Source organism: Ylistrum balloti, unplaced genomic scaffold (genome assembly GCF_031769215.1).
Source record: "Ylistrum balloti isolate Yb309-2 unplaced genomic scaffold, AGI_CSIRO_Ybal_v1 Utg369972, whole genome shotgun sequence".
In the NCBI taxonomy this organism is placed as follows: Eukaryota; Metazoa; Mollusca; class Bivalvia; order Pectinida; family Pectinidae; genus Ylistrum; species Ylistrum balloti.
The window spans coordinates 486,450-512,949 of NW_026782064.1; the positions used below are offsets into that span (position 1 = coordinate 486,450).

The 26,500-nt window shown below is 37.2% G+C and overlaps 1 protein-coding gene across 1 annotated transcript in view; it reads right to left on the reverse strand.

The window, feature by feature from the left end:
* Positions 1 to 26,500, reverse strand: part of LOC132547691 (uncharacterized) — a 147,606-nt gene that overhangs the window by 114,023 nt on the left and 7,083 nt on the right. Inside the window, exons 5-24 of the mRNA XM_060211489.1 lie at positions 26,333 to 26,438; positions 25,140 to 25,257; positions 22,307 to 22,404; positions 21,691 to 21,771; positions 21,190 to 21,274; positions 18,794 to 18,895; positions 18,200 to 18,231; positions 17,465 to 17,558; positions 11,830 to 11,921; positions 10,986 to 11,066; positions 10,571 to 10,690; positions 10,196 to 10,393; positions 7,782 to 7,907; positions 7,417 to 7,506; positions 5,989 to 6,103; positions 5,654 to 5,810; positions 4,805 to 4,869; positions 4,263 to 4,397; positions 3,334 to 3,482; positions 1,531 to 1,643 (exon numbers count right to left, since the gene is read on the reverse strand). Of these exons, the coding sequence (XP_060067472.1) occupies positions 1,531 to 1,643; positions 3,334 to 3,482; positions 4,263 to 4,397; positions 4,805 to 4,869; positions 5,654 to 5,810; positions 5,989 to 6,103; positions 7,417 to 7,506; positions 7,782 to 7,907; positions 10,196 to 10,393; positions 10,571 to 10,690; positions 10,986 to 11,066; positions 11,830 to 11,921; positions 17,465 to 17,558; positions 18,200 to 18,231; positions 18,794 to 18,895; positions 21,190 to 21,274; positions 21,691 to 21,771; positions 22,307 to 22,404; positions 25,140 to 25,257; positions 26,333 to 26,438 (2,157 nt within the window). The remainder of the gene's footprint in view (positions 1 to 1,530; positions 1,644 to 3,333; positions 3,483 to 4,262; positions 4,398 to 4,804; positions 4,870 to 5,653; positions 5,811 to 5,988; positions 6,104 to 7,416; positions 7,507 to 7,781; positions 7,908 to 10,195; positions 10,394 to 10,570; positions 10,691 to 10,985; positions 11,067 to 11,829; positions 11,922 to 17,464; positions 17,559 to 18,199; positions 18,232 to 18,793; positions 18,896 to 21,189; positions 21,275 to 21,690; positions 21,772 to 22,306; positions 22,405 to 25,139; positions 25,258 to 26,332; positions 26,439 to 26,500) is intronic.

Consider the following 26,500-nt stretch of genomic DNA (forward strand, 5'->3'; position numbering starts at 1 on the left):
GTTTCATGATGGAACTAAAACAGTTTAATGCTATGTTGAAAAAACAAAAACCCAGAAAACAGAGCCATAAAATTCCCTGATAACAGATGCAGATAACTTCACTCAAAAATATTTTTTTCCCTGACAAGAAACACCAAACAGATTCAGAAATGAACATATTGTGTTTCATCATATACACAATATGTAACGCCGTACAATAACATCCAGAATTAAGGCATGTGATGATGTCATGTTGTGACATCACACCGAAGACGTATGACATGACCTCAAATTAGTGGCATTGAAGATTTAACAACATTCAGGGGAAAAAAAATTGATTTTGAATGTTAACATGTATTCTAATTGAACTTCTAGACAAAATAACACATCTCAAATGAAGATCCTATGAGTATTTATATAGGTTACATGCAAATCATCTTATTTCCCATATCATATATGGTAATACATTGAGAAAATCACCTATTTAAGTTGATTGAAAGAGTGAAGTAAGTAAATTTTACATGTGATTATTAATTCTGTGTGATTTGCCCCTTTCTTTTTTTAAATAACACCTTTGTTATAGAATTATCTTACTATTAACTATGCTGAAGACAATTTGAAAAATAAACCATTAAGGGGAGACAACTGCTTCATATAAAGTAATCACAATTTACGCTGCTTATAATCCATATTTTTTTTTCTGAAATGAAAAGAGTTACAAACTCCCCTTCTATCATAACAAATGATCCAGGACAAATTTCTATAGATTACGTATACACATATATAGGTATACAGAAAAAATCAATGCAACAAATGTAATTGATTACCGTCAATAATAGCGCATGGTGAGATAATGATATCACTTAAATTGGGAGAGAACATATAATGATACATATATATGTGGCCTCAATTACAAAGCTATGAAATTATCATTACATTAATAAGTATATTAGAGTAATGACACTGATTTAGTAGGGAAGATGACAGACATTTGTTATACCAGAAAAGGTCTTCAACGAGAGAGGAATAATTGCCTTTAGAAATGAAGACCATGATTTATTTATATTAAAATAAAGCTCGAAGTTAAAACACACAGTTTCTCAATATGTAGACACTATATTTTGTGTGATAAATGGACAAAATGTATAATGCATGTGTGCATAAGTGCTGGTTTGAACCCTCTCAGTAAGATATAGTGTGCCAACACCCTTATTTGTCTGAAAGTTCAAGAAAAAAGGAACAGAAATGCACCAGAAAGTGGGGTATTCCAATACAACACACATTTAATGTTAAAATCCCAAGTGGCATTGACATTTGACAGCAAGGTTCAACTATTCCAAAAACAGAACAGTTTGACTTACACACACGTATGGTTTTCTGTGCATTGAGCTGAATCCTCTAGCAGGTCAGCCAATAACAAATAAGGACACATAATATGGATACCTGCAATGCTACATCCTGTCCAGATACCAGGTGAGCTACAGAGTTAACTATAATGAGGGTCAGTATCACTGGACACTCCACCTGTAAGAAAGACTAAGATTGTCCTACCTGTACTTATCCTTGGGCAGCTCTATGACCTTGATGACATGGGACTTCCAGGCCTCCAGCTCATCCAATTCCATGCGAGCCTCTAGTGCTGCAAGTGCCTGTTCAATCTGGATCTGTCAATGTCAACGCCATCAATAATTTCTTTTCTGTATGGGACAATCATACCTTTTCTCATGTCAGATTTAGTAGAAAACATGTCCATCATTAGGAAAATATATATATAATATGAATGTTAAAAAGAATATAATGTGACTGCCGTGGTCTCATCTCTGTAATTCATAACCTTAATCTGGTGGCTGTATTTCTCTGGTCAAATAACATTTTATGATCTTCTAACAACCAGCTAATTATTTTTTAGCAAGCTCTAGTAAATTTTTACTTCCATTTTCTTTGTCATCAGTTTTTATACCGAATGTCAGGGTAAGTGAGACCTTCGTAATCTCTACCAGGTAATAATTTTGCAACTTATATTTAAACAATAGATGTTTATTTGTAAAGCAGGTCTATTTAAATGTTCTTAATAAAACCTGAACACTTCCTAGACAACATATCATTTAAGTTAATCTTTGATATTTTGGAGTCAGACTCCAGGTCTTTTTATCTTTAAATCTAGAAATAAATGATGAGTTTAACTTTTGTATTATTCGATAAGTTCACCGAGAAAAGCAACAGAAATACATTATTTGAAGAATAAGGTTTGTTTAATGTCTATATGTGATTATCTAAAATTTAGGCCCTTAGAATCACTGACGAGTCCCAGGACGAAACAGTTGTATGATGCAGTTAAACTCATCGTTTTGCTCCACTGTATCTAACTAAATTTGTTTTTAAACCTGCTTGTGACTTGTGACAATCTCCTTCATAAAAGTTTCAAAGCTTATAAGTAAACAAGAGATCCCAGAGGGATCTTGGCGCCCACCATTTGAGGATCTGTTTTCAGTTCTTTAAGATTTGTTTGTTTGGTTTTTTTTTCGTGTTACAGGTTTTGTAAATGTTCATGAACTGGTCTTCATTGAATGTACTCAATGATGGCAAAAGATATTTTTATTAAGCACCTATTAGCAAATATCATTTGAAAAAGATCCCAAAGTATTATTAGATAGCAGTCAGTTACAGGTGGATAATGGACATGGTCTTGAATCAATATGATAGAATATCGAAGAAAATATGCTTATGCTGTATTACTGTCGACATCCAAGATGGCTGCCTGTGGGCCAACTTGATTTCAAATCAGTCAAAAAAAAGTACAATGCACAACTAGGGATCAAGGGAAACCAATACCTTTGAAATATCAGAAGTATCCATCCAGTACTTCCTCAGAAATAGCAGTAACAAGATTTTACTCTCAAAATCCAAGATGGCTGCCTGTCAACCATCTTGAATTCGAATCAGTCCAAAAAAGGTACAATGCACAACTAGGGACCAAGGGGAACCTGCATATGAAATTTGAGACAGATCAATCCAGTACTTTCCCAGAAATAGCGGTAACAAGAATTGTTTACGGATGGACGGATGGACGACCGACAACGGACGGACGGCACGATGGACCACGGACCACGGACGCAGGGCGATTTGAATACCCCACCATCTGATAATGGTGGGCTAAAAACAGTACCACAGAGACCTATATTGGTGACTTTACACCAAGTATTTACAGCAAATACAAAAAAAGAATGATAATTGTTTGATTTCTAGTTTCAGACATTTACATCTAAATGAAGAATCTATTCAGAATAATGTACCAACTGACTGACAACCATATAGATAAGATTCTCCTTAAAAGGATCCAGATAAATTATTTACCTGGAAGAAGTAGTTTGAGGCAAGTCCAGGCCCTGCAATCCTCCGGGCCACAAAACTGTCCTTGGACGGGACTCTTCCACGACTCTTCACCACTGTAAAGTACATGACAGTGTCCCACGCTCCACGACCTGTCCGCCTCAATACACCAACTTGAAGAACAAATATGAACAGTGTACATAAGGACTGAATCATTCTATCAGCTAAGAAATTTACATAAACTTAAAATTCGAAAGAAATTTTTGAAAAAGCAAATGTTTTTATCCTAAAATTCTTACGGGAACATTTCTAAGTAAATATATGATCTTTGAGTTTATTGTGCAGTTCAACTCCTCTTGCAAGAACTTCATAACAATAGATTTTTTCTTTGACATTTAATAAGACCACCCCTTCAATAAACAGTTAACAGTACTGTTTGTATATAATCTTTTGTCTAACAAGGGGAGATAAACAAAGTACAACTACAACCATATCACTTAAGACATAACAGATACATATATGTATACAACAAGGCAGTGAACAATCTACGAGTCCCGAGTCCTGTACTCATACAATTTTCATGAGACTGATCAATTTTCAGGAAATACTTCAATTTTCCATTATGTGCCCATTGTTTTTAGCAATAAAGTTGAAAAAGACTAATGAAAACAAATTGTAGATTGATCACTGACAATGCATCATGTGTTCACATTCAACGTTTAAATTTAATGATTAAAAAGTTCACTGAGATAAACATGTTGATACAAAGACTGATGAGTGGAATGTAAGCATTCACTCTGGTACCAAAAGTGTGCAATGATTTTACACACCAGCACATTAAAGTTCTTAACTCTACCAAAATATAGAGTGCTTAGAGATATAAATTCCCAGTTTTAGAATATGACCATACGGACCAGATTTCATATAAGACAGAATGAGAAGTTGAGACCTACAGACAGACACTGCTAAGGCAGCCAGTGGACAGAGTACACCTCCTGTAAACAGAGCAGCTATTGGCTGGACTAGACCTTGAAGTACAATCCTTCCTAGTAAGGCTTCGAAAATCAGGAACAATCGATTACTTTCATCTGAAACAGAAATCCAAACAATCATAATATAATGCATAGGGCTTTTCTCATCTATCCCATCCCAGGTTTTGTTTAGGGGCTACACCTACAAAATTTAAAACAATTTGTTTAGAAGAAATTGACAGGAGTAAATAGAAGTAATCTATTTTGTCGTTCAGTGGCCAAGTAGACGTTTTACTGGAACAGTCTTTAGGTTATTTCAGGAATGTTTGACAAAATCAGAAACTTGCATCACTTTCTTACAACCAACTCTGTATTTTTTATGGAAGAAAAATAAATACACAAATTTTTTTTACAATATTGACATCAATAGACCAGATTTTAATTTTTGATCATTTAAACATTGACAATTCTGAATGAATCTATCAAAAATAATGGAAGTAAAGACATCAAGAGTAAAAACTCACCTGGACAGTCAAAATCAAAAATGAGGAAAAAACTAATATGAACTAATAAGGTAACAGCCGGCATCCTGAAAGTACAGAATAAGACATTGTCATGTATTACATGTAATATCACATTTTTGTTAATATCATGTAAATAAAATATATTCCACTTAATATCATATTTTGCTAATATCATGCTGATAAGACACTGTCATATAATTGTATTTCACATAATATCACATTTCTGATAACATCATGTTAACAAAAATATTCATATATTCAACTCAATGTAACACTGGTGTTAATATCACTCTATTCAAACACCATGTCACCAACTATTTACCCCATTTAATTATATATAATACAATTAACAATAATACAAAATCATTAACATTTCTTTTTCAACAAACCCATGCAAAAACTTCTGACACCTAGACTTTTTATAAAACAATTAACTAGACAAATTACCATATGAAATAGGACATTTGCCAACACATAATGTTTTCATATCATACAGACACTTTTTAAAGTTAAAGTATTAGTTGAAAGCTCCATGAAAATTAGCCTTGTGAGATAAGAATGATTAAAAAAAGACATGGTTTCTATTTTACTGGCGAACTTTGGACCAATGGCTCTACAAGTTAAAATTCACTCATACATAAATATAAGGAGATGCAGAGGCATTTATCAGTGACAGCATATGGGTTGTGGGGGTCTTTAAAACTGTAAAGTATTATATACTGGGGATCAAAAACATAAACACAACTGTCACTTTGGACCCTGTGAAATTTGTTTCCAAAATTGTCTTCGCTTCAGAAAAAAAAAAAATAAAAAAAAAATCTCTCAACAAGCTTATCTAACGGAACTGACCAGAGGGGAGCAGTGATGGCAGCAGTCAGTGAGGCAGTGGAAGCCACTACACAGCAGGCGGGGAAGAAAAGGACAAGAATCACTGTTCCACATGCTCCCTTCAGGACGTAGTTCCAGAAACGGTTAATGTGACGAGTGAAACTCTTCCCTAGAAAACCTGTAAACAAAGTAACACATTATATGTGACTGTAAATCATTTATCATTTCATACACAACTGTTTTTAAGGTTCAAAGAAACTAGTTGTAATGATAATTCATTTATAGAGCACAAGCTTGGCTTGAAACAACTTGACAAAACAAAACAAGGGCCACCAGAGAGTCAAGAGGCCTCTCACCTTGATCTGGAGCATCTTCAAACTCCTTCCTTGATTCCCAGACATTTCCCCAGAGTCGACTAAGCCGAGAACACAGTGTCTGGGTTATAGAGTAGGAGTTACGGTACAACTTTCCCTGTAATCATCAATATAACTCTCCATTACATACATTTCTTTATATCACAAGATACAGACTGACATTAACCAATTATCTACAACACTCTATATCACAAGATACAGACTGACATTAACCAATTATCTACACCACTCTATATCACAAGATACAGACTGACATTGACCAATTATCTACATCACAAGATACAGACTGACATTAACCAATTATCTACACCACTCTATATCACAAGATACAGACTGACATTAACCAATTATCTACATCACAAGATACAGACTGACATTAACCAATTATCTACATCACTCTATATCACAAGATACAGACTGACATTAACCAATTATCTACATCACAAGATACAGACTGACATTAACCAATTATCTACATCACTCTATATCACAAGATACAGACTGACATTAACCAATTATCTACACCACTCTATATCACAAGATACAGACTGACATGAACCAATTATCTACATCACTCTATATCACAAGATACAGACTGACATTAACCAATTATCTACATCACAAGATACAGACTGACATTAACCTATTATCTACATCACAAGATACAGACTGACATTAACCAATTATCTACACCACTCTATATCACAAGATACAGACTGACATTAACCTATTATCTACATCACAAGATACAGACTGACATTAACCAATTATCTACATCACTCTATATCACAAGATACAGACTGACATTGACCTATTATCTACATCACAAGATACAGACTGACATTAACCTATTATCTACATCACAAGATACAGACTGACATTAACCAATTATCTACATCACAAGATACAGACTGACATTAACCAATTATCTACACCACTCTATATCACAAGATACAGACTGACATTAACCAATTATCTACATCACAAGATACAGACTGACATTAACCAATTATCTACATCACAAGATACAGACTGACATTAACCAATTATCTACATCACTCTATATCACAAGATACAGACTGACATTAACCAATTATCTACACCACTCTATATCACAAGATACAGACTGACATTGACCTATTATCTACATCACAAGATACAGACTGACATTAACCAATTATCTACATCACTCTATATCACAAGATACAGACTGACATTAACCAATTATCTACATCACTCTATATCACAAGATACAGACTGACATTAACCAATTATCTACATCACTCTATATCACAAGATACAGACTGACATTAACCAATTATCTACATCACTCTATATCACAAAATACAGACTGACATTAACCAATTATCTACATCACAAGATACAGACTTACGTTAATCCTTTACTTACATCAGTCTGACTGAGTGTAGAGTCTGGTATAAAAGGCTTGATGCTGAACAGTGCCCTCAGACTGATGGGGCTACACCAGGGGATTACTACCTGTAAACAGTGATTATCATAACATCTCAGTCACAAAGTCATCATAATGCTTGGAAATTTCCAAGTTGTAATGACATATATCCTCCACATTTATATACAAGTATAGAATGTAGCAAAACTTCTGAAAAACATATTTAATAGCATAAATGAAGTCATGAAAATTTGAAATTATGTTTTACAGTAGAACTACTTCCAGTTATATAAAAGTTCAAACAAAATTACTTTTTACTTGTGTCACCTATAATCAGCACTATCTATCAAGGGAAATAACTCACTCCTAGTAGGAAAATTGCATTCCAGGTCCAGGTCCATGTACGATGAAGGTAGTTCCACCACCTCCAAAACGGATAGCGTGAAGAGGTGACACGATGATGATACTTCTCAACAGTATAGCTCACAACCTGGAGGGCAGAGACAATTATCTGTTCCAGAATCATCCCATCACTTATTATCCTAACATAGATACAACTGCTATCCCCCCATGTATTATTAATGGAATAGCCCTTAAAACTGTTCCAAAGATGGGTGTGTGATAAATGATTTACAACAAACTTATCATTCAAAAAGTATCATTTTACATTTGGAGACCTCAATGAATCCTGGCAACAAGCATTATATCATCATCATTATCTCTACAAAAGTTAAATACTTCTTTTTCTAGCTGAATTGTTTGATGCATTGTCAGGTGAATTAATCATGTGCTAACATTAGGAAACATTACAATGAAAATTCTTGTCAAGGAATTTCAAGAATCGCTTAAGAATAGATAGGAAAATAACAAAAGGAAAAATGGCTGCCTGCCAATGATTTTGTTTCTCTGATCAGTTTTAAAATTGAACAGACACAAGAAGGGACTAAAAGAAATTTACATATCAAATTTGAAAGACAGACACTATACTTTTCAAAAAATTACCTTCCATGTCTCCTAAACCACAGCTCCCAGCTATACCCCCTGTCTCCTATATCCCAGCTATACCTACCCTGTCTCCTATGTCCCAGCTATACCTACCCTGTCTCCTATGTCCCAGATATACCTACCCTGTCTCCTATGTCCCAACTATACCTACCCTGTCTCCTATGTCCCAGCTATACCCCCTGTCTCCTATATCCCAACTATACCTACCCTGTCTCCTATGTCCCAGATATACCTACCCTGTCTCCTATGTCCCAGCTATACCTACCCTGTCTCCTATGTCCCAGCTATACCTACCCTGTCTCCTATGTCCCAGATATACCTACCCTGTCTCCTATGTCCCAGATATACCTACCCTGTCTCCTATGTCCCAGATATACCTACCCTGTCTCCTATGTCCCAACTATACCTACCCTGTCTCCTATATCCCAGATATACCTACCCTGTCTCCTATATCCCAGATATACCTACATTGTCTCCTATATACCAACTATACCTACCCTGTCTCCTATATCCCAGATATACCTACCCTGTCTCCTATATCCCAGATATACCTACCCTGTCTCCTATATCCCAGATATACCTACCCTGTCTCCTATGTCCCAGATATACCTACCCTGTCCCCTATATCCCAGATATACCTACCCTGTCTCCTATATCCCAGATATACCTACCCTGTCTCCTATATCCCAACTATACCTACCCTGTCTCCTATATCCCAGATATACCTACCCTGTCTCCTATATCCCAACTATACCTACCCTGTCTCCTATATCCCAGATATACCTACCCTGTCTCCTATATCCCAACTATACCTACCCTGTCTCCTATATCCCAGATATACCTACCCTGTCTCCTATATCCCAACTATACCTACCCTGTCTCCTATATCCCAGATATACCTACCCTGTCTCCTATATCCCAGATATACCTACCCTGTCTCCTATATCCCAACTATACCTACCCTGTCTCCTATATCCCAGATATACCTACCCTGTCTCCTATATCCCAACTATACCTACCCTGTCTCCTATATCCCAGATATACCTACCCTGTCTCCTATATCCCAACTATACCTACCCTGTCTCCTATATCCCAGATATACCTACCCTGTCTCCTATATCCCAACTATACCTACCCTGTCTCCTATATCCCAGATATACCTACCCTGTCTCCTATATCCCAACTATACCTACCCTGTCTCCTATATCCCAGATATACCTACCCTGTCTCCTATATCCCAGATATACCTACCCTGTCTCCTATATCCCAACTATACCTACCCTGTCTCCTATATCCCAACTATACCTACCCTGTCTCCTATATCCCAACTATACCTACCCTGTCTCCTATGTCCCAGATATACCTACCCTGTCTCCTATATCCCAGATATACCTACCCTGTCTCCTATGTCCCAACTATACCTACCCTGTCTCCTATGTCCCAGATATACCTACCCTGTCTCCTATGTCCCAGATATACCTACCCTGTCTCCTATGTCCCAACTATACCTACCCTGTCTCCTATGTCCCAGATATACCTACCCTGTCTCCTATGTCCCAGATATACCTACCCTGTCTCCTATGTCCCAGATATACCTACCCTGTCTCCTATGTCCCACCTATACCTACCCTGTCTCCTATGTCCTTGCTATACCTACCCTGTCTCCTATGTCCCAGCTATACCTACCCTGTCTCCTATGTCCCAGATATACCTACCCTGTCTCCTATGTCCCAGCTATACCTACCCTGTCTCCTATGTCCCAGATATACCTACCCTGTCTCCTTCACTGAGTGTAAGTGAACTGCTGGGTGGACTCTTAGTATTCATAACCACAGTTGGAATCCTCTCCTGTTGGTTGCCAATCTTCTTCATCACAATGTAATTCTGGGGAAACCAGATCCTTGTAGCAAATGTGAATTTTCTTTTGGGATGTCTCACTTTTCCCAATTCTTTAATAAGGACTGCTTCTCTCTGAAAAATATGTTTCTTTTTCTTTTTTCAAAAGTCCAAGATAATCTTATCTGAATTATCAATTTCTTAAATAAATTGCCTTATCCTTATCCATGTGAGCTAATATAAAAAAAATGTCAACATTCATATGAAACATTTCATCAAGATTCTCAGTAAACAGGAGGTGGAAGTACTGACCTGTTTGAGGAAGTTGAGGTCTCGTTTCAAGAAGTAGACCGCTTGTTTGAGCCCTCCATCTTCACAGATATTAATGGCCTCCTCATGAGCAGACCATAGGTTCTGCTCCACAAATTCCATCTGAAACATACACACTTTTGTACGTAAAATTGTTTTCTTTCTTTTTAATAGATTGATAATGGAAGATAGTTTTACATTCACCCTACAACAGCATACAAGTTTGTATGAAACAAATTCAAACTCAATTCATTATTCTTTAAGAAACCAGAATTTTTCTGGTTTATATCTTTGAATATAAGAATTAGATGTACACATAAAAGTTGTGACAAAAAATGTCAAAACAAATGTAAGTCCTTCTTATCAACAAATCACCTCCCCAGCTCTTCTATAAACTGGGCTGTACACTTCTATATACCTCAAATGCTCGGATCTGTTCGTTCATCCACGGTTCGATTCTTGATTTGACTCTGTACCCAGACTTCAGATGGGAAATCAGCTGTGAAAACAACAAGTACAGATTTGGTTACTTGCAAAGAAAAAAAAATCAATTTTCAACTTTAACAACACCCAGAACAATAAATCAGATTTATATGGTTCATAGATCGGGCCTAATGACGAGGTCAAAGTTTTGATCTGTAAACAATGTGTACCAGAGATGATAAAGTAGACTATGTAGTAATCACATGAAGAATTGTAAATAATATATGCTACAACACTGAGAGCAGAGAACATCTGATACCAGATTTTGTAAATCTCAAATCATTGCTCTTGTATATTCTCTATAGTACTTTTTAATGAGATCAGAATTCACAAGTTTCCTTATACTCAGAAAGGAACACTTTAATTTCCAGAATAATTTATGATCAACTGAATATCATTTTTATTTTCGACTGAAATATTATTTTCGACCAAAAAGTCAAACAAGAACCTCATTAGTGTCATCCTTGTGGAAATAACAAGTTCCTACTTGTATTGAAATGTGTACTGGTAATAGATTATAAAAAAAATTCCTCAAAATATAAAGTGCTAAAAACTGAAAGCACAATTTCATCATTCCATCTACTTGTTCAAAAGTGATACTGTATGATTACAGCATAGCAAGTTGTGAACAGCCCTTACCTGAAATGGATAAGACATTGGACAAGTGACATGGTGTTCTACCATTCACAATTATTAACATACTGCACACCTAACTGAGTGCATCATCAATTTTAATCTACATCAACTACAGAAGTATTAAGAGATGTGACAGTACCAACCTTTTCTTTATGCTTCACCATCTTAACCTGGACATTGTTGACAGCTTTTTTCATGGCTATTACAGTTTTAGCTTGTGCTACCAGCAGTTTTCCTGTAGACAAACAAAATCTTAATGTTCAGATAAAGTGTTACCTTCTTAATGTTCCTGACAATCATGGTACTAAAATAGGTGAACAGAACCAGACAACGCCAATGAAGATCTTCTGTAACTTTATTAGTTGACTAGTTTCGGCACACTAGGTATGCCGTCCTCAGAACAGTACAAATTCAAAAATCAGGACTTTATATACTCCTGTGCCTAGCAACTACACGTTATTTCCACCAACGTCATAGAGAGTACACTATTTGTAATGACGTAATTGATTGGTGACGTCATAATGCAAGTAAACAGATAATATAGCCCTCGGCTAATGCTATGTAATGTACAAATATCAATCAGAGGAAATTTAAACGATAAAGAGATCAAACAATTACCAACGTTATCTACGTTATATATATATCAATGAATAAACGTATGAGAAGTCTATCCTACGGCTGGCTCTATTAAAACAGGTATGTAGGTAATGTTCTTTCCTAAGCGGCTGTCATTAGAATCTAATTAAAATACTAGTACTAGTTAATTTAAGACTTATAAACTCAGTATATCAATATTAACCAGCGGCGAATCAATGGGTTAGCAAATAATGTTCATAATATAAAAGCACAACTGTACGTAATAAGAATGACAGTTTATCTTTAGTCTTCAAATATCCAGTCTTCAAATATCCAGACAAGTAGCCAGGTTGAGAGTTTATTAAAGTATTAAGACTATCCGTGTCTGATATTTAGTCCATGTGGTTCCGCAGTGTTTAAATGCGTGATGAAGGCTTCTTCCGTGCGTAAGCAGGTATTGACATTCTTCGATGTGATTTTAAGTCCAGTCATTTTCATACTTCCTGCGTCATGTCCCATAGATGTAAAGTGACGCGAGACTGGTTTGTGTTTATTTGCATTCCTGATATCAGCGAAATGGCCATGAAAGCGTTTCCTGATCGAATTTCCTGTTTGTCCAATGTATTGGATTCCGCATATTTGACATTGTATCATGTAGACTACACTGATAGAATTACAGTTTATACTTTGTCTGATAATAAACGTTTGTTGGTTGGATTTGCCTGAGACGGAGGAACATGTCTCCATGAATGGACATAGACTGCAAGGTCGGCAACAAGGTTGACTTCCCGATGTCCGGTTTGGTGGATTCAAGTCGGATCTCACAAGAAGGTTCCTAATGTTATTAGCTTTTTTGTAGGCTACTGTAATCACCGAGTTGTTCATTTTAGGGCCTATACGGTTGAGAATGCCTGAGTGTTTTTTCAAGATAGTTCCAATGTGTTGTCGATAGGGAATCAAATTTGGTTATAGATGGAATAATAGTTTTAGTGTTGGTATCAGCCTTCCTAAGTAGCGGTAATCTGTCGGCATTCCTAGCTTTAATAGTGGCGGATTCTAGAAGGTCCCGTGGATAGCCTCGTAATCGAAAATTGTCACACATGGTTCTGCTGTGTTTATCAAACTCGTCTAAAGTTGAGCATATCCGGCGTACCCTAAGGAGTTGTCCAAACGGAATATTACGTATTTGCTGACGTGGATGGCATGATCTGTAGTGAAGATATAAGTGCGCATCCGTGGGCTTAGTAAACAGAGTAGTTTGTAAAGTGCCGTCCATCTCTTTAATCACCGTGGTGTCAAGGTAATTTATCTGGGTGGAGCTAACCTCGTGCGTGAATTTGATCTTGGGGTGGAATCGGTTTAGACCCTCCATGAAGGTAGTAAGGGCCTCGCGAGGGAAGGTCCAAATAAAGAAGATATCGTCAATGAATCTCCACCACACTAGAGGTTTCAGAGGTTGAGACTCCAGAAAATTATTTTCCAATCGCTCCATAAATAATATGGCGTAATTTGGGGCGCATTTGGTACCCATGCTAGTGCCCTGGGTTTGTAGGTAGTGTTGGTTGTCAAACTTAAAGCAGTTCTTGGTGAGGACAGAATGTAGAAATCTGAGGAGGATCCAAGTAGGTGGGGATTTGTCCACCCTAGTATCAAGGGCGTGTTTAGCCGCGAGAATGCCGTCTCTGTGTGGAATCGATGTATAAAGCGAGGACACGTCCGCAGTGACTAGAAAACTGTGTGCCGGTATCTTGCCGAGATCGTTAATTTTATTGAGGAAGTCAGTAGTATCTCTCAAGTATGATTTCACTTTAGTAGCAAGAGGTTTAAGGTAGTAGTCGACTGTAGCCGACAACTTTTCTGTGGGTCCGCCTACAGCAGATACTATCGGTCTGCCTGGGTTTCCGGGTTTGTGAATTTTGGGTAGGAGATAGAAAAGTGGGGTCCTAGCTTCCTTAATACTATTAAATGATACTAAATCTTTATCAAGTTTGGGTTTGACCAGTAGTAGGAAATTGTTGATGTCTTTCACTATATTTGGTGTGAGATCCGTATCCAATGACCTATAATGTTCCGTGTTACCGAGTTGACGTTCTGCCTCGGCAATATAGTCTTCACGATTGAGAACAACAATAGACCCACCTTTATCGGCAGGTTTGATGATGATGTCTCTATTCTGAATGAGGGAGGTAAGTGCATAAGATTCTTCCGGTGTCAGATTCCGAAACACTGTCAGTTTAGGAGGAGTATTGGTAATGAAAAATGATGTGATATTAAGGAAAGTGTCCAGATCGGCATTAAGGCCATGGTGAGGTGTCCAGCCTGATTGTGGTTTGAACGGATTTGGAATGAACGTGTTATCATGGTCCTGATTTTTGAAGAAAACATTCAGTCTGACCCTACGTTGAAATAGATTAATATCCGTTAAAAGATCAACGGGTTCAGTGATAGGTGGTGTGGGACAAAATGAAAGTCCCCTAGACAAAACTGAGAGTTCATGGTTGGATAAAACAATATTAGATAAGTTGACAACAGTGTTGGTCCGGGCTTTGAAAAGCTGCCGTTTCCTGTACACCTGTTTGTTAATGAATTTACGGTTACGTTTCCTGGGTGATGCATCCATTGTAGATAATAAAATAAAAATGTTTTAATACTCACAGTAGAGGCTATAACACCGCTGGTTACCTATTTACTAGGGCTGCGTAGTTTCTTGTATTCATTCTGTACCGATAATTTAGTCGAGGCTAGTAGATCATTTATGTGCGAGAGCTCATCCTCGGGTGTTGACGGTGGTAGTAGTTCCTTAGTGGAATCAATCTCCGCATTGATGGTGGTCACTCTGTTTTTCCAGTAATCCCTTAAAAGTACTACCAGTGATCTGCTAAAGTTAAAATGTGCCTCCTCCCATTTGAAGAGGAAAGCCGCATTAGTATCCGGGATTTGTGGTCGTATGTTAGTACGAAGGGTTTTAGGCACCTGATCGGTTTGCACACAATGTTCAAGGTATTCAAGGTGGTTTTCCGTTCTGACAAGCTTGATGTGTAATTTTCTGAGTGTTCTAAACAAAGCTACATTTCCTTCTGAGACTTTAGCAGTTGAAGAGGTGTCCTTGTCCTCATCATCAGGCCGGGATCTTTTCATCGGCTGAGTGTCGTTGTTAGTGTTGGACATATCAAAATTCACTTTAAAAATGTTGGGATTGTCGATCTCACGGTTGGCCATAAAGTATAGCGCAGTCGGTAGGGACGGATCCTAAAAAGGATGCAGGGGATCTCCAACGGGTGTAGGCAATACGAAGAAAAAGAGATCCAACGTCCAAGAGGTAGGGCTGGTAAGTCCGGTTACACTCCACAGCGGATTCCCTGAGGGAATACAGAGTCCGGTACCCAAGGATAGGTATAAAATAGGTGAACAGGACCAGACAACGCCAATGAAGATCTTCTGTAACTTTATTAGTTGACTAGTTTCGGCACACTAGGTATGCCGTCCTCAGAACAGTACAAATTCAAATCAGGACTTTATATACTCCTGTGCCTAGCAACTACACGTTATTTCCACCAACGTCATAGAGAGTACACTATTTGTAATGACGTAATTGATTGGTGACGTCATAATCATGGTACTAAAACAATCATATGAGTCTTTAAGAAGTTGTTTATTCATACTGATACACATGGGATGTTGTCTATATATATATGTATGTATGAAATATCTCATTCCATATACTTATGTGTCTTTTGTTCAATCTTCGTAGACTTTAGGATAATATTGAACAATATGGTATTACTGTTTGTTTCACTGTCAATTAGCACATGAGGTTGTCATACAAGCCATACAGAACTGAGGTCATACAATCCCTACAGAACTGGGATCATACAATCCATACAGAACTGGGATCATACAATCCATACAGAACTGGGATCATACAATCCCTACAGAACTGGGATCATACAATCCATACAGAACTGGGATCATACAATCCATACAGAACTGGGATCATACAATCCATACAGAACTGGGGTCATACAATCCATACAGAACTGGGATCATACAATCCATACAGAACTGGGATCATACAATCCATACAGAACTGGGATCATACAATCCATACAGAACTGGGATCATACATCTAGGGTCATACAATCCATACAGAACTGGGATCATACAATCCATACAGAACTGGGATCATACAATCCATACAGAACTGGGGTCATATAATCCATACAGAACTGGGATCATACAATCCATACAGAACTGGGATCATACAATCCATACAGAACTGGGATCATACAATCCATACAGAACAGGGGACATACAATCCATACAGAACTGGGATTATACATCTAGGGTCAAACAATCCAAACAATCCATACAGAACTGGGATCATACAATCCATACAGAACTGGGGTCAAACAATCCATACAGAACTGGGATCATACAATCCATACAGAACTGGGGTCAAACAATCCATACAGAACTGGGATCATACAATCCATACAGAACAGGGGACATACAATCCATACAGAACTGGGATTATACATCTAGGGTCAAACAATCCAAACAATCCATACAGAACTGGGATCATACAATCCATACAGAACTGGGGTCAAACAATCCATACAGAACTGGGATCATACAATCCATACAGAACTGGGGTCATACAATCCATACAGAACTGGGATCATAAAATCCCTACAGAACTGGGATCATACAATCCATACAGAACTGGGGTCATACAATCCCTACAGAACTGGGGTCATACAATCCATACAGAACTGGGATCATACAATCCATACAGAACTGGGGTCATACAATCCATACAGAACTGGGATCATACTATCCATACAGAACTGGGATTATACATCTAGGGTCATACAATCCATACAGAACTGGGATCATAAAATCCCTACAGAACTGGGGTCATACAATCCTTACAGAACTGGGATCATACAATCCCTACAGAACTGGGATCATACAATCCATACAGAACTGGGGTCATACAATCCATACAGAACTGGGATCATACAATCCATACAGAACTGGGATCATACAATCCATACAGAACTGGGATCATACAATCCCTACAGAACAATCCCTACAGAACTGGGATCATACAATCCATACAGAACTGGGGTCATACAATCCTTACAGAACTGGGATCATACAATCCATACAGAACTGCAGTCTTACTGTCAATATACATACCTATACCTTGTTGTAGATTCTCCAATTCTGTGTTGCTACATATCGCAGTAAATACTCTGTCTAAATATTCGTCCATGACGGAAGCATTGACTCTCTACAACATACAAGAAAATGTTTATTCTGGTTCTGTGGCCCATCCATCAGTTACCTCTTCTTAATTATAAAACATCTCCAATGTGACATTATGACATCATCAGTATAAACCCATCCATTATGACATAGTAAAGAGGTTACCATGAACAGCTAGAGATAATTATAATGAATGTAAAATGGTTAGAGGTGGTTTCTATCAAATCTAAAACATTTCATAAACACCAATTTACTACATATATACACAATTCTTGCATCTCTCAGTTTATTTGGTACATTTTATTTTCATGGTTTGTCTGTAGCTATGAAAACATTTCATGCTTTAGAGTAAGACATTCATTATGATCATTTCTGACACAATTTATCGTCATAATATAACTTTTGATACCAATCACAGCATCTAAAACTGAGCTTTTCAATACAGAAGTGATTTGTAAAACAAACAGATCTTCCTTATATACAATAAAACCAATTGTTCATATCAATCACTGAAATTTCAACCTGGTATGTGATAATACATAGAGGAAGACATGTAGCAGGATATTAGGCAAGAGAGAAAAGCCAGTTAGACTGAAATATATTAGAGTATTAATAAAATGACATGTTATATAAATGATGTCTACTATCAAGTGTCTTTCTACATACCTTGGAGATTTCTTCATTTGTTAATCCTTTACCTTTAAAACAAAAATCAGGTGTATAAACAACTGACTCTCAGATCGGTCAGTACATGTATGGTCACATCCCAATCTGCTGTTCATTGTACAAAATGTGTATGGTCTGGTGTATCACTTTAATGGTACAAAGTTGAAGGCAGAGATGACTGAACTAAATATCAACAAGATTTCACAAGAATATATTTGCTCACATGTTTCTACAGGAATACATCTGTGGAGGACTACCTCACTGTTGGAAATATTTGCTTGGATGTTGGATCTCATCAAAAATACCTAATCCTGGACCAATAAAAAATCTCATTAAATTTTTTATTGGTCCAGGATTAGGTATTTTTGCCTCATTTAGGAAGAAAATTGAAGAATTGGCAAGAGAATTTTTGGAGTAAATTGCAAATTTTGAGAATATGGCTTAAATATGAAATAATTAGGAACGGGGCCAATTATCGGCCCCAGAAAACCCTCAAAAAAGCCCTGCAGTGGGTGACTAATAGACAATTTATGTTACTTCATATTCTGGCTACAGAAAGTCAAACATATCATTTGATTCAGTCTTGTTACCTACCCTGTAACTCCCGTATCAGTTTCTGTCTGTACTGGACATGCCAGCCCCTGGATCCTCTATCAAGTATACTACTGAGGATAGGTAGACAATTGTTGATTAAGTCTAAAAAATAAAAAACATTTATATTTTCTAAATCTATTTTAGATTTGTACAAATATTGTGACATCACTTCCTGGATGCAGTTGGAGTTTTCTGCGCTCCGACAATCAACCTACTTAATCAAGTATTTCCTTGATATATGACGTAGACAGCGTGTAAAATCCGTTGTAAAGGAAATCGGGACAACTCTTCCCAATATGTCTGGTGCCGTGAGCTACTTAAGGCAGAGAAGAACAAGATATAGATCAGGATACGATGGGCGAGGAGAAAGACAACAAACATGGCGACACGTCACCAAGGGAGTCAGCAGGCAAAACACGGGCAACGCGATCGTCTAGTAGGAGCGACATACAAGGCAGCGCAAGCAGGTACAAGGAAAATGAATCATCTTTCCAAATGAATTGGAACTGTGATGATGCATATAATAATCGGGTTGAAGGTTTTGTGTGTAAAGCGGAAGTTTCAATGAGTTCGAAACACTTGGAATGTGGACAAGGACAATGAATACAAAATCTTAAGTCGAACCGACTTCATGTGGTTTTGTATAGAATGCTGGCCTAATGTAGAAAAAAGCATTTCGGTCGACAGTACAATAGAAGAGAAATGCAACGAAATATTCAAGGAATTTAGGGAACGAGTCATAGAAATAGAGAAGTGTCTTGTCAGCAAATGTGAGTACGCGAGATAGTGAAGGAGGAGATTGGTCAGGAAAATGTCCGGGTTACAGCTACAACGGAAGGGAAGAAGGAAAGGACTTGTACACTTGATACTGTTATGTCTGAAATATCAGAAAGGAAAAACAGAGAAAGAAATATTGTTGTTTACGGTATTACAGATCAAACAAGTACATCTGGTCAAGAGCGGAAGAAAATGGATTTAGAGAAAATATGGAAAATATTCTCGGCATGCAAATTGGAACTGAAGGAAACGGAAATCCTTCCAATCTCAAGACTAGGAAAGTACATAAAAACATCAAAGAGACCCATGCTAGTCATTTTTTAATCCTAGCAAATAAGGCAGGACCTATTCTGCAATACAAGCAATCCATGGGACAAGGCCCAATTTAACAGCATCAATATTAGTCATGATTTCACAGAGAATGAAAGAAGGGCAGAAAAGGCACTCAGAAATGAAGCCAAAACGAAAAGCAGGAAACTTGTCGGGGGAATACATGTTCAGGGTTTGTGGACCTCCATGGGCTAGGCGAATAGTCAAAATTGTAAGCGGAATCAGGGCGGGGAATGAGGAAGGAAGTCAAGTTGTCGTTATAAAGTGTTTATACACCAACGCTGATCAGCTGAGGAACAAATAAGACGAACTTTTAATAAGAACAAATATTGAATGTCCACAGATAATTGGAATCACTGAAGTTAAAGCAAAAAATAGCAAATATACTGTGTTCGAATCTGAATATAATATCAGGAACAATTTTTCTGTGTTTTCTAAATATTTGGATTCTCCTACCGGGTGGTGCCTTATGTTATATATTAGTAACTATCTAACTTGTAAGGAGGTGACTTTTAACACTTCCTTTGAGGAATATCTCAGTGTAGGCATAACTTTAAATAGTACGGATGAGATGTTAGTATGTCTTTTGTATAGATCGAACAGCGGATCAAGTGAGAATAACGATCAGTTACGAACCTTTTTACAAGGCATCTGTAAGGAACATTATTCGCATATTCTTATACTAGGAGATTTTAACTATCCGGAAATAAACTGGAAAACATGGAATGTAGATGTAAATAACACGGAATCACCGGATTACAAGTTTATAGAATGTATAAAGGATTCGTTTCTATATCAGTGTGGTCAAAATATGGAACAATCTTCCAGAGTGTATTGTATCGGCACCAACAGTTAACTCTTTCAAAAATAGATTAGATGAACACTGGGCAAATCAAGAACTGGTATATATAGAAATTCTGTAGTTCCTGGATCTTACGTCTCAAATGACAATAATTATAAACATTATCGTTGTATCACTGAGACCGGTATAGAGGATCGTAACAATCCTGCATTGGTAATAAACTAAACTAAACTAAATAAAACAAAGTCTAGATATGTTATCAGAAGAAGAAGTTACAATCCAGTTGTCTGCTTTTTAGATCTTAAAAAGGTTATTTGTCTGTCCAATTTTGGAAAACAATGTCATAATGACATTATACATGCACCTTAGTTAAAGATCTATTCAACAAAACAAAAGTCCAGAAAAGCAACATCTTTGGTTAAAATCTACTTGCAACACACTACTTGTTTATTTCTTAACATGGAAAATCAATAAATAAAAGACAGACCTTTGTTGAACAGCCTCAAGTCAATGTCAAGCCCGCTCGGTGTTTGGTAACAGTAAGGTATGGGTGGAGGACGAATGGGGCCACCCTAAAGTAACACCAGAAACATAGCATAAAGATTACTGTCTGATAGGATATACTATTAAAATCAAGTACAAGATCATACAAATATACTTCAATATTCACTGAATCCAGTGTCTACCACTAACAGTTATGAATGTTACATGCCAAGTTAGCCTGTACCTGAGCTACTAGAAAAAGCGAGCAATGATTTTTTTAGATTTATTTCAAAATCAAAGGTTTGATCTCTGCATATTGGTAGGTCAGTTATTATATATTCTCAGACATAGTCCTACACTGATGTTGGTTGAAAAGTACAGTATTTGTCAGGTAATTAGTCCATGTATGGTAACAAGCAGAGATTAAACAAAAAAAGACAAACCAAGGTTAATATATATATAGATGTGAAAATATGAAGAGTGAGGATGCTGGCTTTCCACATACCTTTGAACTGTCGGCTTGTAACTGTTCACATTTTTCCTTCACATAGGTGCAGAAGGTCTGGAAATCTTTCTTACAGTGAGGCTGAAAAAACACAAATCATTAACAAGTTATCTTTGTAAGCAATCAGCATTCAATTACAGAAAAAAATATAATTAAAAAAAATTGCTGGACAGTTTTAACTTACAGTCTCTGTAATCTATCTACATCTTCCTTTTTCTGTGCTAGCTGAATTTGCATGGTGAAATATTGGGTTCCATAATGTGTCTCACTAATTTCACCATTTGTTTTTCCATCTTGTTCATGTTGTTAAACTAGAAAATGTTTTGTAAGACATGAATGCCACATTCCCATGTATATAAGCACATGATCATTAACTGATAAATTTGCTTAAGTTGTCAAATGTGATTTTCAACTCTATTAACCTTGGCCATTGACAACCTAAAAATAATATGGAGTAAAATTTGATTTTAAGGTACTAGGAGGTAAATATCAAAATCTGTGGAGAAATTTTCAAGATATGACATAATTCAGACTGGGAAAGGACTGACATTGGCAAAAACCATATCCCCTCCCCCCTCCACACCTGCAAAATGGTAGGGATATATAACAAGTTTACCTTGATGTCCAGTTCTGCTACTAAGTATCTCATGTGTTCATCCTGGATCTTGGCATCCAGGTCACCAGAGGTGGTGGCGGGGACACCAATCAAGATATCTAGAACAATTATGTACAAATCTCATCTTCTACCTTAGATAGATTGACAGCAAATCAATGTTTTAAGAAATTTATTTGTAGAAGAAATATAGTTCATGAATTCTTTTCAAACTGCTAAGTGACACATATTCAATATTCACATCAATTTTATTTAACATGGTAAAATTCAACCTTCATCAGCAAATCCTCTCCTGGTAGTAAAACATTCCAACTTATTTGGAACAAGAGGCCCAAGGGGCCTTAACAGTCACCTGAGGAATATATGTCAATAATCTGGGGTTTTAAAATGTTGCAAAAATGTAACAACACTCGTGCAGGACTATGTGTAAAACATCTGTACCAAGTTTGAACATGACCCACCCAATGGTTCTTGAGAGGAAGTCCATAATGTCTTAGCAAAAAAGAGGCCAGGGTTGCCATCTTGGATTTTGAATTGCCCCAAAATGTTAAAACACTTGCCAAGCCCTTGTGTAGAACATTCGTATCAAGCTTCCCCTTTTTCCCCCTCCTGGGGCCCCTAGTGGGGCCACCCCATTTTTCTTCCCAAACTTGAAGCGGCTTCCCATTGGGATGCTTTGTGCCAAGTTTGGTCAAAATCCATCCACTGGTTCTTGAGAAGTAGTCATTTAACGAAGGTTTTTACATATGGCCCCTTTTACACCCCTTATGGGCCCCAAAGGAGACATTATTACTTTTTTCAATATAATTTCATATGTCCTTCCTTAAGGGATGCTATCTACCAAATTTGGTTGAAATTGGTCAAAGTTGAATTTTCTACCCTTTTGAGCGCCCCCTAGTGGGGCCGTTTTTGACCCAATTTTTTTTTTATTCGCAAACTTTGTAAACCTTGCCATAATGACCCTAAATATCAAATATGTACTTAATCTGACTGTTTGTGAAGATTTTTAATGATTTACCTAATTTTACCCCCTTTTTCCCCCTCCTTGGGCCCCTATTGGGCCACGCACTTTTTCTTCGCAAACTTGAAGCGGCTTCCCATGGGGATGCTTTGATGCTTTGTGCCAAGTTTGGTCAAAATCCATTCAGTGGTTCTTGAGAAGAAGTCGAATATGTGAAAAGTTAACGATGCACAACGCACGACGACAGACAAATCATGATGGCAATAGGTCACCATAAGCCTTTGGCTCAGGAGACCTAAAAAGGGGCAAATATAATTATCATCAAAGTGTCCATTATGACTATTTTTGGAAAGAAAGGAAGTAATGTAATAATTGGATTTTTCCACAATCTGTATGTGTTTGGCAACTATCACTGCATGTTCACAGATAACAACACCATTAACTAGAATAGTCAGGATTCTATTCCTTTATCACTACTTACACAGTAAAATTGTGTGATATAGTTTTAGCCCAATGTTAAAGACATTGCCCCTGTTATTCTAAGGCAAAAATAAAGCAGGAATTTCATTACTACTAGAACAACATTTTACTTCTTTCACAAATATGTCATGATAGTGCTACAAAATCACATGACAGGGCTACAAACACACATGACAGTGCTACAAACACACATGCAGGGTTTTCCATAATTTTGTTAGTAGTAGGCTGTGTAGTGATAGTATGAGGCTGGCCTGCCGTGTACGTGTAGTTGTGTATGGAACATTATTACCGAACTGGATTGGTGTAGGCGACCAAATGATCAAAGTAGCTGGTGAAATTGGCCGGTGACCGGCTCTTATGGAAAACCCTGCACATGACAGGGCTACAAAAACACATGACAGTGCTACAAAAACATATGGCAGTGCTACAAACACACATGAAAGGGCTACAAACACACATGACAGTGCTACAAAAACACACGACAGTGCTATAAACACACATGGCAGGGCTACAAAAACACATGACAGTGCTACAAAAACACATACAAAAACACACGACAGGGCTACAAACACACATGCAGGCTACAAAAACACACGACAGTGCTACAAAAACACTTAACACACATGACAGTGCTACAAAAACACACGACAGTGCTATAAACACACATGGCAGGGCTACAAAAACACATGACAGTGCTACAAAAACACACGACAGTGCTACAAAAACACACGACAGGGCTACAAACACACATGACAGTGCTACAAAAACACAACACACATGACAGTGCTACGACAGGGCTAAAACACGACAGGGCTACAAAAACACATGACAGTGCTACAAAAACATATGGCAGTGCTACAAACACACATGAAAGGGCTACAAACACACATGACAGGGCTACAAAAACACACGACAGTGCTACAAACACACATGACTGTGCTACAAACACACATGGCAGGACTACAAACACACATGACTGGGCTACAAAAACACACGACAGTGCTACAAACACACATGGCAGGGCTACAAAAACACATGACAGTGCTACAAAAACACACGACAGGGCTACAAACACACATGACAGTGCTACAAAAACACACGACAGTGCTACAAAAACACATGACAGGGCTACAAAAACACATGACAGTGCTACAAAAATACAAGACAGGGCTACAAAAACACACGACAGGGCTACAAAAACACGACAGGGCTACAAACACACATGACAGTGCTACAAAAACACACGACAGTGCTACAAAAACACATGACAGGGCTACAAAAACACATGACAGTGCTACAAAAACACACGACAGGGCTACAAAAACACACGACAGGGCAACAAAAACATAGTCGTTGAGTAGGAAGACTTAAGTGATGGAATATCCAATATCTTACCTAATATCTTCATGAAGCCTATACCCAGACCTCTGAAAGAGTTGGACACACTGAAAAAGTGTGATACAAATCTGTTGCGGGCTGTGATGATTAGCAACCTCAAAACCAGTGCCATATCCTGAAATATACAAAACATTTAATATCAGTGACATGTCATGCAACAAAGTGTTTACCAAACTATGTCGCACTACTGGATATTGGTCAGTCCGGTAAAATATGTAGTGACATTGGATCAAATGTCTGGTAATGCTTGGATTGTTTTTGAGCAGCATATTTTTTTTTCAACTTAAAACACATAGTCCATGCAGTACCAAAACTTTGATTTTCTTTCCAACTTTACATTTCTTATCAGCACATCCTGTTAGGTAAACTAGGAAAATTGACCAGACTAAGGAAACTTTGACCAAACTGAATGTTTTTGAAGTAAGATCACAAAACCTAAATACAATGAATTTCCAATTTCATGTTTAATCTTATGACATTAAACCCTGCTGGTCCTTATGATTTAGCTTAAAGCTTGTTTTTCTACCTGAAAGATATCTTACGCACATTGTATCCATAATATTATTGAATTAATATATAGGTTTATCAATATTCTCCATAATCATCACAGAAGCAATCAGCGGTGAACTTTTGTAGCTTCTGTTTCAAAGATCTGAGACACACTAAGCATGTTTTAACCAATGCAGTTTTCTGGAACATATTAATCGGCAGTGATGATGGCTAGTGAACCAGTTAGTCCTGTGATTTTGTGCAATGAACCAACTTGTTTACAAGAGTAAACGACGTTACAAAATCAATTAAATGTTATCATTTTTTCCAAATAGAACTATTGATAATAAAATACCCCATACATTCAGTATTATAATGAAGTGAATGACAGCTATAGACTTGGTTAGAACTTTCCCACCTCTTGGGCTTAAATCATCTCCTACACTCTTCTTCATGGCATTTAGAACTATCAAGTGTTTAGCTGCTTTCCTTGTACGAATTATAATTAAAGCATAACTTTATAACACCCTACATTCCTGATACTTCAACTTAGAAAACATTTCAACATTGGTAAACAAGAAACAGTGACTTAATATTATACACAGTGATATCACTTTTCCACTAGATGTGTTTACAACACCATTAGCTGAGAATTATATATTGACTATCCATTGAATGCAAACCAAAATCTGGAGACTTACATTCAGCAGTGAATCTTGTGCAGTCATGGAGCCTTTTTGTAACAGACGGGTCAGTCTCCACTTGTGTACTTGTCCTGGAAAGTTGATACTCTCCACCTCAAATTGTCTGTAAAACATTTCATTGTCCAATTTTCAACAGTTTTACACTTTTTAGCATCACTATACAAG